The following is a 13301-nucleotide window of genomic DNA, read 5'->3' as shown; positions in this document are numbered from 1 at the left end:
AAAGTGGAAAAAATAGTAATATTTGCGTGAAATCTAGATCAAACAACTCAACCTAGGTAGTTTTCCTAGGGATTTCAACCGGCATGTAGTTTCAATAAGATCACCAATGCACCATCATAGTGATTTGTCATAATTACCAACTAAGAGACAGTTACAATCTAAACCAAATATAAGCTTCTAGCCCCTAAAACCCAACAACAAAAACCACAAAAATCCACGGTTCACAACATCCAAAGCATGTTATCCAACAAAGAAATATTGTAAAAGTTGGGCACGGTGTATTAATACTTACAAGTTACAGATTCAGCACATTACATCACCATTTACATTTGCCCACTTACAAAGACCTTTGTTTTTCAAAACCTAACATGTTAACAGCATGGCTGGAGAATGGACTATGAATTTACTGTACTCACTGAAATAACAATGGATTCTTTCCCAGGGACAACCACTACATGCATTATGCCCCTATTTCCGGCTTCCCAATAACAGGTAAGGTGTCGTAGTGGAACTATAATCTTAGACAAATCTCTTATAGTTTGGTGTAATTTGTTTTGGAGCGCTTCATTTTTGGATTTTCTAGATTAGACTTTCTGGTTTCGAGATCTTTCAGGCACTCACTTGTTGGTTTTGAGCTTCTAAACACCCCCAATCCGTTTACAGTTATGTCTAATAAGCTATAGAAGCCTTAGATGGTGCGTTTTCTCTCGAACATTCAAGCTTGAAAATTTCTTTCAATTCTTATCTAAAATGTTCATGGTTCTGCTAATCTGTTTCATGTGCCCTTCAGAAACTACATGAGTACATAATAAATACAAAAATACACAAGTACATTATAAATAGAAACTACATGAGTACATAATAAAAAAGAACATCAATTCTAAGAAACTCCATATACAAAGCCAGACTTTCATGAGATTTATATTTGATGATTATGTGTTCAATAAGGCATATGGAATTTTATGCAAGGCAGACAAAGTTTTAAATTTTCATTAACAGGGAAAATGGGATAGCATATCTAAGTGCATAATTGTGTTTCATCAACAGTTGATGGTATAAGTTTTAGGTCGTCACACGCAAATTGAATTTTGAAATATATATATATATATATATATATATATATATATATATATATATATATATATATATATATATATATATATATATATATATATATATATATATATATATATATATATATATATATATATATATATATATATATATATATATATATATATATTAGGGAGCATTAAACACTCCAAAGCCAGCTTTCCAATGATTTTCTTTGCAGCTTATGGAGTTTTGAAAATAGCAAAAGCTTGTCCTACAAACAGGAAAATATAACTCAATAACAAATCGCAGAGCAGTTGTTTTTAATATATGTAAAAAAAGTGAAGTAGTAATGGGTGACTTACCATAATTTGGGCTAGATGTAGCAGTACGGGGCACCATATTCGTCGTGCAACTATATCCAAGACCATACCATACTGTGTTCTGACATAAAATGCAGAGATAATCCAATATTTAAGGATATACTCCAGAAACAGACAAATTCAAGGACAAACTATATCATGCATCTAATTTTCCTTCTTTATTTATGCTAGCATGTGTGTGCGGGTGCATGGAAGAGCAATAACACAACAATACCCAGTGGATCAACAAGAAGAATCACATTTGTTGCACTGTAATCCCTATTGTTATTACGTCACTGAAATAGTCCCTAATTGTTCATAACTCACTTCATGACTTTCAATCATGTGTGAGATTTTAGTTTATTTAGATAGGTCTTTCATAATTTTCAGACCACAACACAAAAAAAAAAAAAAATTGAGGAAAAGGAATATAACAACATATGAGGAAAAGGAATATAACAACATCATTCACTGAACAAGTCACACCGGATAAAAGATAAGAATCTACTATGACAAGATGAAATTAGACCATCGATAGAGGCCCAATTACTTAAGAAGGCCCAGTAAGGAAATGTGCATTAATCTCCCTCTACCCGATGAGGACACATGTCCCCATCTCTGAGGTCAGCCAATCATATGGCTAGGATTTTGGAACAACTTCCAAAACCCTAGCCCTATAAATAGTTCAGATCCCAAGGTAAAGGGCAATCAATTTCATTCTCACCTACCTTGAACTATTTTTCTCTGCCTTCTCACTAGAAATTACTTCTCTCATTAGCCAATACTTACTTAGGCATCGGAGGGAATATTCATACGGGAATTCTTGTTTTGCAGGTTGCAAGAGATCGTGCCAACGCATACTTGATACCTCCGTGGAAAGGGTGACACGTCATCACCAACAAAGTTCCCACAACATTTGGGGCCGTCTGTGGGGAAGTATAGTATCATGGCAGATCTATATCCTGAAGTCGAGGAGCATGAGGACAGCTCAGGAGGAAGGCATCTCCATGAGAAAATCCCCTCACTAGCTCCATGCCAAGATTTCCAGCGTGCGGCACAGGATGTTGCATTAACCAGAAGACGAGAGACTCTGACGCCTCCCAGCCGACCCGTCTCAGCAAGAGAATGACAACAAATGTTGCATGGTCTCCACTAAGACATCACGACGGGATGGAAGCAACAGATTCAACACACCCTCAAGAAGAGATTACAAGATCTTTCACCAAAGTCGACCCAAGAATAGGACAAGACGAGACGTTCTTCCTAGAGAATGACGAAAAAGAATTATCTCCGGTCCCCCACGAGAAGAGTCAGATCTCGGACAAGGTACTGGATTCCAGTTCTTCGCTCAGGACGATTCACTCGCTTGAGACTCTCAGCCACCATGTAAGGGAGGAATTTCCAAGGCGTCAGATGAAGTCAGTGCATCATATCCAGCAAGGGATCCCACATGCGCGGCAAGGATATATATCCCCTTTTTGTGCTAGCATCATGTCTGCACCCAGAGAACCCAAAGTAAAAGCTCCGCTCATGGACGCTTACGATGGTACCTCTGATCCTGATATGCATTTAATAGCATATCGACATCACATGTATGTACAAGGGACTAATGAAGCCAGCTGGTGCAAGTATTTTCCCGCCACATTGAGGGGAGCTGCGACAAAATGGTTCGAGAGACTGCCAAGTGAGTCCATCACTTATTTTGGAGAAATGGAAGCTCTCTTTTCCTCCCAATTCATGGTTCACAAGGAAGAGAATAAGACAAGTATGCACTTAAGACGCCTACAACAAGGGTCAGACGAAACACTTTGGAGCTGTGTGAAGACGAACAACATGGAAGCCGGTCAAATCCCGGATTTTCCGGACAAGGCAACCCTCAATAACTTTGTGCGTGGGTTGAATAAAGGATCCTTCAAGTTCGACTTGATAAAGAAGAATGTGAAAACTATGGCAGACGCACTGGACGAGGCAGAAGCCTTCATACATGCAACGGAGATTTATAGCCACCCGCATGACAAAAAAATCATAGGTCTCAGCGAGTCGTCCAAATACAACAGTGGCAACTTTACAAACCCATCTAGCAATATTTGGGCCTTGAGCGAGGAAATGACAGGACTGCGCGGGTTAAAAAGAGAACGTCAAACTGAGGGTAGTATGATTGAATACAACACTGATTTGGATACCATCATAACGAAGGAAGGATCTAGGCTGCAGTTAGAGCGGGCAGTTCCAATTTGGACGCCTATAGAAGACCGAAGCCCAGAACTATTTTGTAAATTCCATGAAGAAATAGGGCATGACACCCAAGACTACAGGAAACTGAAGAAGGCCTTGGACAACTTTGTAGCTAGAGGTTATCTAAAATAATACCTTCCTCATACAAACACTGACAGTATAGGAAAGCACATCAAGTCAACGGTAGTCCCTTTCAGACGATGAAGGTACTCCATCAGATGAGGAGTTTGTAGCCGTCATTTTGGGAGGATTGGCGTCAGGAGGTCCGACGCACCTAGGAAGCCAAGTGTAGACACCTACTTTTGTCCCCATTCCCGAAAGGGAAAGGTTCGATGATGAAAGCGTAAATCTCCACTTGACAACGCATCTCCTATAAAATAAACGAATCTCAATTCCCCTTTTTATTTCACCCGAAACCTGCTATTTATGGAAACCTGCTAAAAATAGTAACTACCGTAAAGGGTAGCTTCTAAAAGTGGCAAGTCATAAAAGATAAAAACCTGTCAGAATTAGGTGTTGCACTCCAACGTAAATCCTAAATGAGATAGAAAACTGCGAGAATCCTATTCCTAATATGATTCGGAAATAAGAGTTACGTATTAATTAAAATCCTAACGAGCCTAGAGTTCGTAACGGGCCCAGACGCATTCCGTCATGAAATTGATACGCACTAAAAGACTCGATTAAGTGTCAAACACTACGGGTTTCAGGAATCCGAATCTGACTAAGAAAACAGCCCAGACCCTATTTTCAACGCCTGGCTCTGGGCGCCGAAATCTTCGGCGCCCAGGCCTGGGCGCTGAAAATACCTGGGTACGTGTTTTTTCCTAATTCTTTGTGGATTAGAACTCTGCAATTCTATCTTTCCACGAACTCTTCCCTATAAATACAGCCCCAAATTCGACGTGAAAAGGACACAGGACACACAATTATATTCTGAGTATTGACTCCAACCCTTAGCCTAAGCCTCACGCTGCGAAACTGTTCACGCGTTCTGTCGCAATCGATCCATAAATCGAACAGAACGTATCCTGTCCCATAATTGAGATTCGTTAAATAAAAAGGAGAAATAGCAAAGTCAAAGTGGTTAGTTTTCCGAGAACCGTGACGCACCTCTCAAGGGTGCGTCGTAATGTGTCCCTTTTCGATGATTTAACTGCTTTCCTCGCCCTTTTTATGAACTGTTAAACTAACTAAATCTGATTGTTCTATCACGCCTAACAAATATAATATTTTTGGGAAATTGGATTATCATGCTAGGTCCCTTAATACTATTTAAATCAGATAATCACGATCGATCTAGTATTATATGTTGCATATTGCTAAAATCAACTCAGATTAGTTTAATAGTTAACGCATGTCCCTTCAATTATTTATGCTGAGCTAGTAAGGATATCCTGCCTCTGGAGTTATCGACGAGCGAGTATTCCTCTCGGTAGTTACAGTCCCCCGAACCCTCAATCTCTACCTTGCGGGTGTATGTTGAGAGATCCCCACACTAGGGATCACAAGGGAACCTACGGCCGTCGTGGTCAAACATAATTGCACTCCCTTTATGTCACGATAACCGGGTTTTGTCAGTTTTTCTCATTGTTGTTAAAAACTGAATGGCGACTCCTATATTACTAGTCAATTGGGTGTATACTCACAGGAAATCCAATTACACTTGATTGAACAAAAGAATCGTCACACCCACGAGGGACGAGGTCACGCATTAGCCTCATGCTTTTTCGACCCCCTCACAGTGGCGACTCCACTGGGGATAGTGAAGGAAATACTCGCGCTTGTAGGCAATCAAAATAGCCGAAGGGTGAAATGATCCTACCCCGCGTTTATTTCCCCATCAAGTTGGGACGACCTGAAAATCAGCATATTAATGTGAACGGGCAGAACCGCATAACGAATCTCGGCTCCCTCGGGAGTTGGGACTAAGGATACCTTTTTTCGCCAATAGGGGGGTGCATACGCCGCGCATGTTGCCCACTCGGTACTTGTGCAGGTAGTACACCTATCCCGAATCCAATCGCTCGCTCATTAGGTCCCTCTCGCCTGCATGTCCCCTTGGCTTGCACTTGCGGGTTGGCCTCTTGAGCAAAATTCGTCTGTTGAAGACACTACCTCGACCGGGGCATGTGTTGGATCTACGATAGAAGCGGTACCAAGCCAGGCGCAAATACTACCCATAGAAGCCTATCATAAACTACGTGACATATTTAATTTTCAAATCCATGTTTGTAATGTAGTTATGTGTAGCGAACTATGTGACTATGTTATGATTGCGCGTACGAATAATGCTAGACAAATAATGCTAGAAAACCAACGACCTTAAAAATTGCCCAAACATTCATGAACCAATTGGCCAAAGAGTTATACCAACATACGTGTTCCGCAAGCCCGGACGATCGCCACAAAAATAAGCGACGCTCGGGATGGCCTGTAACGAATCCCACAAACGCTGCACAACGCGTAAAGGACGTTATAAGGCAAGCACGCAAAACTAAAGTCGCAAAAACAAAAGTATACGCAAACAGAAAACGAGAACCAGCCAGGGACGCATTTTCAACGCCCCTGCTTGGGCGCCAAAATTTCTCACGCCAACTGCTGGGCGGTGAAGTTGCTGCCTGGCCTTTTGGTCAGGCACAGCAGCCTCGGTGCCCGCGCATGAAAAAATATACGTAGCAAAAAAAAAAACCTTTTTGTAAAAATTGCTGCAGGGGCGTATGAAAAGGCACTCGACTCTAAAAGCGACTAAAAAATAAAAAAATAAATAACTCTTTGTGTCGTTGTTAGGCCTCCTACGACGACAATGCTCGGCACCAAAACCGAGCATGCTAATTAAACGACCTTGAATGTCACATGGGCAAAATATTCAAAAAATAATGTTCGAATAAAGTCTTCAAGGAAAAAATAAATGTTCAAATAAATCCGAGTCTAGACTAGGCTATGCCAAAGTACAATCTAAATCCTAAGTCTTAGTTGTCTTATCTATAGAATCGGTCCTAATGCTTGGTGTCGTTCTGCAAATAAAAAGGTTAAAACATATTGAGTCTCCCTTCCTCACATTTAAATCAATAAGCACCCATATGTAATTGTCATCCCTTGCTAAGAATTTACGGCCTCAATACTCTCTCTCACCAATAAAATATATTATAGTATTTGCAAAATGGAAACGGTCACATTCTGGAAATCATTCCCCCATAGTCGCACAACCCCCAAAGTGAACCTAAGGTGTTATGTAATACCCCGAAGTTTTTAAATTTGATTAATCATGCTTAATTATTTTTTTTATTATTTTTTTTTATTTAGCTTAAAATCGTTTTAAATATTAATTTCAAACTTTATTTTAATTAACGAAGTTTTATTTCGCTTGAATTTTTAATATTATTACACGATTTATTAATTTTCAGATTCTATGATTAAATTTCAAATTTTACAAGCTTAAGCTACTTTTTAAAAATCTAAATTATTCCGTGATTTATTTCGGATTTTTAATAATTTCGGAACGTTCTCATTCGAAAACTAAATTTATTTTTCTTTAACGATATTTTTTTTTTATAAATAATTATTTTAAAACTTGGTTTTAACTAAAATTTTCTATTCCAATTAGTTTCCTAAAAATAGAGATCAATTTTCTGAATTCTTGCCTAAGTAAGTGAAATTACGAAAATGCCCTTACAAAGCCAAAATGCCAATTTTCTTCTTCTCTTTACTCTCCACGTACACAGCAAGAATGAAGTGAACTCTTCATTCCTCTCCTTCCCTCAATTCAGTCTTGATTCATGCCTTGATCTCCAAGCCATTTTCCTTCTCATTCACTCTACTTGACTCTACAAATCAGACACAATTTCAACTAAATTCCAACCAAAAAACAAAAATCAAATTTCAATTTCATTTTCTCAGTTTCTCTGATTCGAACCATCTCCCACCACCATTAGTTACCACCAACAACCACTGCCACCATTAACCGCCCCACCTCCCGGCTTCGTTAGCCGACCACCACCGCCCTACCACCATTACTCATCCCACCTACCTTCATCGCCGGCAAGAACCCGACCCAAATCCCCCACTCAACCTCCCCTGCTTCCCAGTTTTCGCACCCCACCCCTGCCTTGCTCTCCTCTGCACTCATCCTCCGGCACCGCCGTGCCACCACACTCCACATCCCCTCTTGTTTGCGCAGCCACCGCATCCCATGAACCACCCAGCCCACAAATCCCCTGTCTCCCCTCTTCTTTACGCACAACCTCCCTCTCTCCCGTCATCCTGCCGCCGCGAAATAACCACCACCACCGTCGCCTTAGACGGCGCAATCCGGCAGCACCAAACCGCCCAATCGCCTTCTTCCTTCCTCTCCTCCTCCCTTTCGTGTTCTCCTTTCTCGGCCCCCTCCCCTGTTTTCTCCCCTGTTCGTGTCTTCCCTCCTCCCCTCGTGCTCTTCCGCCGCAAATCACCTTCCACCGTCGCCTCTGGCGCGGGTTGGCGTGGCTGCGCCGCCCAGCTCAGCCGCCCTCCCTCCTCTCCTCTCCTCTCTTTCGTGCTTCTCTGCTTGCATCCCCTTTGCTCGTGCTTTCCTTTCCAGAAAACCAAAACCAATATTTGGTCCTTGGTTTTTATTCTCCTTAAAACCCACAAGTTAATTGGGCCACTCTAGTTTGGGCTTTTGGTAAGGAACTAGTTTGCTATTTCAGATCTTGTAACTTATTTTAATAAAAAATTTATGATATAATTATTATTCATTTACTAATAAATTGTTCACTATTTCCAGGTTTAATTATCGACTTTCCTAAAATAAGTTACTAGTTTTAATTATCAAAAATGGAATTTAAATAATTCTCATGTGAATTGATTTATGAATTATAAATTTAAATTTTTTTGAAATTTCGATCAAAAACAATATTTTCTTTAAGTTTATGAAATTATATTTTTATCGAAATTCGTTATTTATAACATCACTACTTAAAATTTATTATTTATAAAATGTTGATTTTAAATTATTTATCGTCTTAGTTACTAATTTAATAATTCGATATTTTGAAAGAAATTGGACTCGGGGCTCAGGAAGGACGATCCATCAGACAGGAAGTATAAAAACTACGGTTGAGGTAACGGCTATTGCTAGTACCCGCAATCCCCTTATAAATATGATTTATGAAATTATGACGTTATGATTGAATTTATGAATTAAATGTTTTGATGTGTTTTATGGATTGTGGGATGAAATATGATTTGTTTGAATTGTTTATTATAATATGATTTGATTGAGTTTTCTCATAAAATTATGTTTATGCAATGCTTTGAAAGAAATAATATGTTTATTGATCCCAGGATCAAAATGATGTTTTATGAGCTAAATAAGTTATGTTATTTCGAACTGAAATACAAGCCAAGGCTTGGTAAAATTATACAAAACATGATAAATGAAAGTGAAAGACCTGGTTTGTCTGGCGGTATATAAACTACCATCTTCCTATCTACCGGTCATGCATGCACCACGGACACCTGTCCACCCATGGATTACGAGCCCAGGCTCCCATGGTTTATGAGCCCAGGCTCAGGGCCCAGGCCCATGTTACGATGATGAGCCCAGGCTCAGGGCCCAGGCCCAGTGGAGAATTCCTTCACGGTTCGTACTTGCCGACAACTAGTATGTTAAATTGCAAAGTTTATGAATGAATTAAATATGATATTTTATTAAATATTTTACCTATTCTATTCTCCCTGTGTTATTAAATAAAATGAATTGAAATGAATTTACGTTGCTAGGGTAGTCGTTACTGAGTCTTCGGCTCACCGTTTTGTTTTCCGTTTTAGGTACTGCGGGAATCGATGGAAACGCGTAGAGGCGAGGAATTTCACTTTTATATTTTTCACCTAGTTTATGCTTGATGTTTATAATAGTTTAATTTAAAGACTTTTAGTAATTTATGTACTTGTATTTTGGGAATATAAATGATTATTATATTAATTTGGAGGTTTTTATGGCTTATGTATGATGTTGCCTTGTAATTTCCAAGAGGGAATTACGGCAGGTAATGTCCCGACCAAATTAGGTTAATTCCGCTGCTAATTATGCTTTAATAAGTGATTTAGAGGTCGGGGCGTTACAGTTTGGTATTCAGAGCAAAGGTTCTGGACCATAAGTGCTAAACCTTACGGGTTTTTGCGCATAGTAGAATTCAATAGGCTTTAAGCAAAGAGTTTTAAGGAATAAGTTAAAAAGAATATGTTAAAATCAAGTCAAGTTAAAATGAAATGAGTGTGAGCGTAGGAACGCACGGGATAAAAGGGATTCATTTCTTATGTTATTGATGTTTTCTTGATTGAATATGTTATGCGAAATATCGATTATCGAACTTACCAACGATGCCACGAACGAAGCTCACATCAAAGCGCAACATTCACAATGACGTCTCCCACAATGATGTTTCCTATGATGATTTCTATGACGACCAACCTATAGAAGACCCCAAGGAGATGATGGAACAATTAAGAAACTGCACCTACGTTGTCAACTGAATTAGTCAAAGATTCTCGGCAAACGAAAGTTATTAATGCGAACGGAAAAGTGTCACTATTTAAGAAGTTTTCACCTTCGAATCCACCAATCTATGATCGCAAGCCAATTCGATGGAATTTAAAAGACTAGATCAATCATATGGACCAACTACTCGAAACTTTCGACGAATGAAAGCGAATATCGTGCGAAAAACGAATACTTGTTATTTATGTCGAGGAAAAGATTATTTCGTTAAAGATTGTCCTAAACCACCTCCAACGAATATCGGAACAATAACCTCGACCAATCATGAACGAAACAACAACAATGCTAAATCCATCACGCCCGTCAACATATGTAAGAGCTTACATGATGAAAAACGAAGATGACGCCAACGCTGATATTATTTTGATTTAGCTCTCTCTCGCTTTAGAATCGAACTTCCCTTGATTTTATGTTTGTCGTCACATGTCATGTTATGATTTTCTACCCTAGATAGACTAGGAAAAGTTTAAGCTTTATTGTTTCCTTGAAAGAAGTTAAGTTAAGCACGGTGCGAACACAAAGATTTTGTGGATATGAATTGTTTTGAGGAATTTTCATGATTATGAAATCATAAAGGATGGTATAAATGTTAGAGTATTAAGATGAGTACAAGGATGTATTTCATGAGTGATGGATCACTAATTAAGTTGAGGTTATTTTAGATTTAAAGTGTTCAAGTTATGAATGATATTGATTCTAGGGTTACCTCCCCGTGTTAGTCATGACGAATACATTGATGTTTATAAGTACTAAAGTCTATTATCTAGAAGATGATTGGTATGCCTTGTGCCTCTATTAAGGAAGCTAAGGAGTTATTAAGAAAAGTTATGAACCCAACATAAGTTATGATAAAGGACCTATTTGAGTTGACACATGAATAAGATCTTGAGGATTTTACCAAAATAAAGCTATCAAGAATTAGTCTGTCAATAAGGTTAAAGGATAGATTACCAAAAGAGCATGAGTTTGTATGTTTATAAGTGGCGAATCACCAATTAAATTAAGGTTATTCAAGGTTTAAAGCGTTGAAGTTATGATTGATTTATGAGTTACTTTTCCGCACCCTTCATAATGATTGTTTTACCTAAGTGTGTATTCAGATATGTTAAGGAAACTAAGCTAGAAATTTTAAAAGTTATGCAAGAATATGATTTATGGTGAAAAGATGAAATTGAATTTATGAAATTCTAAGGATTACACCAAGAGAAATTATCAGGAATTAGTCTGTCAGTTAGGTTGATAGTATTCTTGGTTTACCTTTCCGCATCTTTGATAGGATTATTTTTGTGTATTTATCTAAAAGAATGCTTGATAATCTCCATCAAGGAAGTTAAACTAGAGAATGTAGGGTATTGTAAAGATGTTATCTATGATTTATGGTGGGAACATGAAACTGAGTTTGCATAAAGCTTTGAGGATCAAGGTAAGTTAACGAGATTTAGTCCGTCTATTAGGTTGATGGTATCAATGAATGTTGTGAAATTCGAAAGGAATTATGAATGATTGAGGAACGCAATGGGATTGAGAATAGGAAATCGACAAAATGGCATGTCTATAGAACCAGGTAGTCTGAACTGAGTTTTCTAGGAGCTAGATTGTTTCTGTTAAAGGCACACTTGATGGCTTATCGTTATCCGCAAAACACGAGATTTACATGACTTAAATATTAAGGATAAATAACGAAGTCGCATGTCTAACAATGTAATTCTTGTAACGTGATTGGACTCGAACCCCTGTAAACGAACGTAGTCAACAAAGTTGTTCAACGTAGAAGAAAAGAGCGGATATCGAAATCAAAACGAATCGAATAACGAAAGTCAACGACAAGATTCCTGCAACAAAGAGGCCAATAGCAAATAAAAGTGAAATGTCTCTAATCATTCGCCCATGAACGATATGATGTATGAATGACTATGTTTTCTATAAATAATTATGTTATGGTCAATCATGCTCGTGTGTTAAATCAAATGATTATGAATGTTATGCTTATGTTGAATATGAAAATTTTCAGTTTATGAATTATGTCCTTATGATGTGGATTATGTTTATGCTGACATGACTGTACTGGTAATCTAATTGTTATAAATGGAAGCCGCCTCCGATGGAAGTTCTCCTGAGCTCAGAGTACGAGATTGATATAATACATGACTTTTACAAATTATTCGTGTATTGAAATTGGTTGATAAATATTTATTTTCACTACATATACATATATTTTCAGAATTATAATTTAATTTTTCATTAAAAGTTACTATTTTGGTAGAAAATATTTTCAAACAAGATATCACAAAGTAAAATGGGAGCCTAGTCTAAGCTAACAATTTGCCCCTTTTATGTTCTTTGCTCCTCGATCCTATTTTATGAAGTAAAGTGGAGATGCGAAAGACGATGGCGGAATGTAATTGACCTTAATGACGATTAAGGATCAATATAATTTTCCCCCTTTTGTATTCTTTACTCTTCGATTCTAGGTCTCGAGTTGAAGCGGAGTTCTAAAACATGATGGCGGAATGAAGGCTAGACATTGTCAGAATTGAAATTGTGAGATCTTGGTTTTAAATAAAACATTATACTTTTATTCGAGCGTTTTCAATTTTCAACAATCATTTTATAAATCTAATTTTCAAGTTTCGAGGACGAAACTTTTTCTAAGGGGGTAAGAGTGTAATACCCCGAAGTTTTTAAATTTGATTAATCATGCTTAATTTTTTTTTTTATTTTTTTTTTTTTATTTAGCTTAAAATCGTTTTAAATATTAATTTCAAACTTTATTTTAATTAACGAAGTTTTATTTCGCTTGAATTTTTAATATTATTACACGATTTATTAATTTTCAGATTCTATGATTAAATTTCAAATTTTACAAGCTTAAGCTACTTTTTAAAAATCTAAATTATTCCGTGATTTATTTCGGATTTTTAATAATTTCGGAACGTTCTCATTCGAAAACTAAATTTATTTTTCTTTAACGATATTTTTTTTTTATAAATAATTATTTTAAAACTTGGTTTTAACTAAAATTTTCTATTCCAATTAGTTTCCTAAAAATATAGATCAATTTTCTGAATTCTTGCCTAAGTAAGTGAAATTACGAAAATGCCCTTACAAAG

The 13301-nt window shown here is 37.5% G+C and overlaps 1 protein-coding gene and 1 long non-coding RNA gene across 2 annotated transcripts; both read left to right on the top strand.

Moving 5' to 3' along the window:
* Positions 1 to 2540: 2540 nt before the first annotated feature.
* LOC110805163 (uncharacterized) lies at positions 2541 to 3782 on the top strand. Its single transcript, XM_022010771.2, has one exon. The coding sequence runs from the start codon at positions 2541 to 2543 to the stop codon at positions 3780 to 3782; it is 1242 nt and encodes a 413-aa protein (XP_021866463.2).
* A 3827-nt stretch (positions 3783 to 7609) lies between these two features.
* On the top strand, positions 7610 to 9774 carry LOC130461155 (uncharacterized). The gene is made up of 3 exons (XR_008921546.1): positions 7610 to 8313; positions 8689 to 8752; positions 9462 to 9774. It is a non-coding gene; the product is annotated as an uncharacterized lncRNA (long non-coding RNA).
* The last annotated feature ends 3527 nt before the right edge of the window (positions 9775 to 13301 follow it).

Source organism: Spinacia oleracea, chromosome 5 (assembly GCF_020520425.1).
Source record: "Spinacia oleracea cultivar Varoflay chromosome 5, BTI_SOV_V1, whole genome shotgun sequence".
NCBI lineage: Eukaryota > Viridiplantae > Streptophyta > Magnoliopsida > Caryophyllales > Amaranthaceae > Spinacia > Spinacia oleracea.
This window is presented reverse-complemented; position numbering and strand designations above follow the sequence as displayed.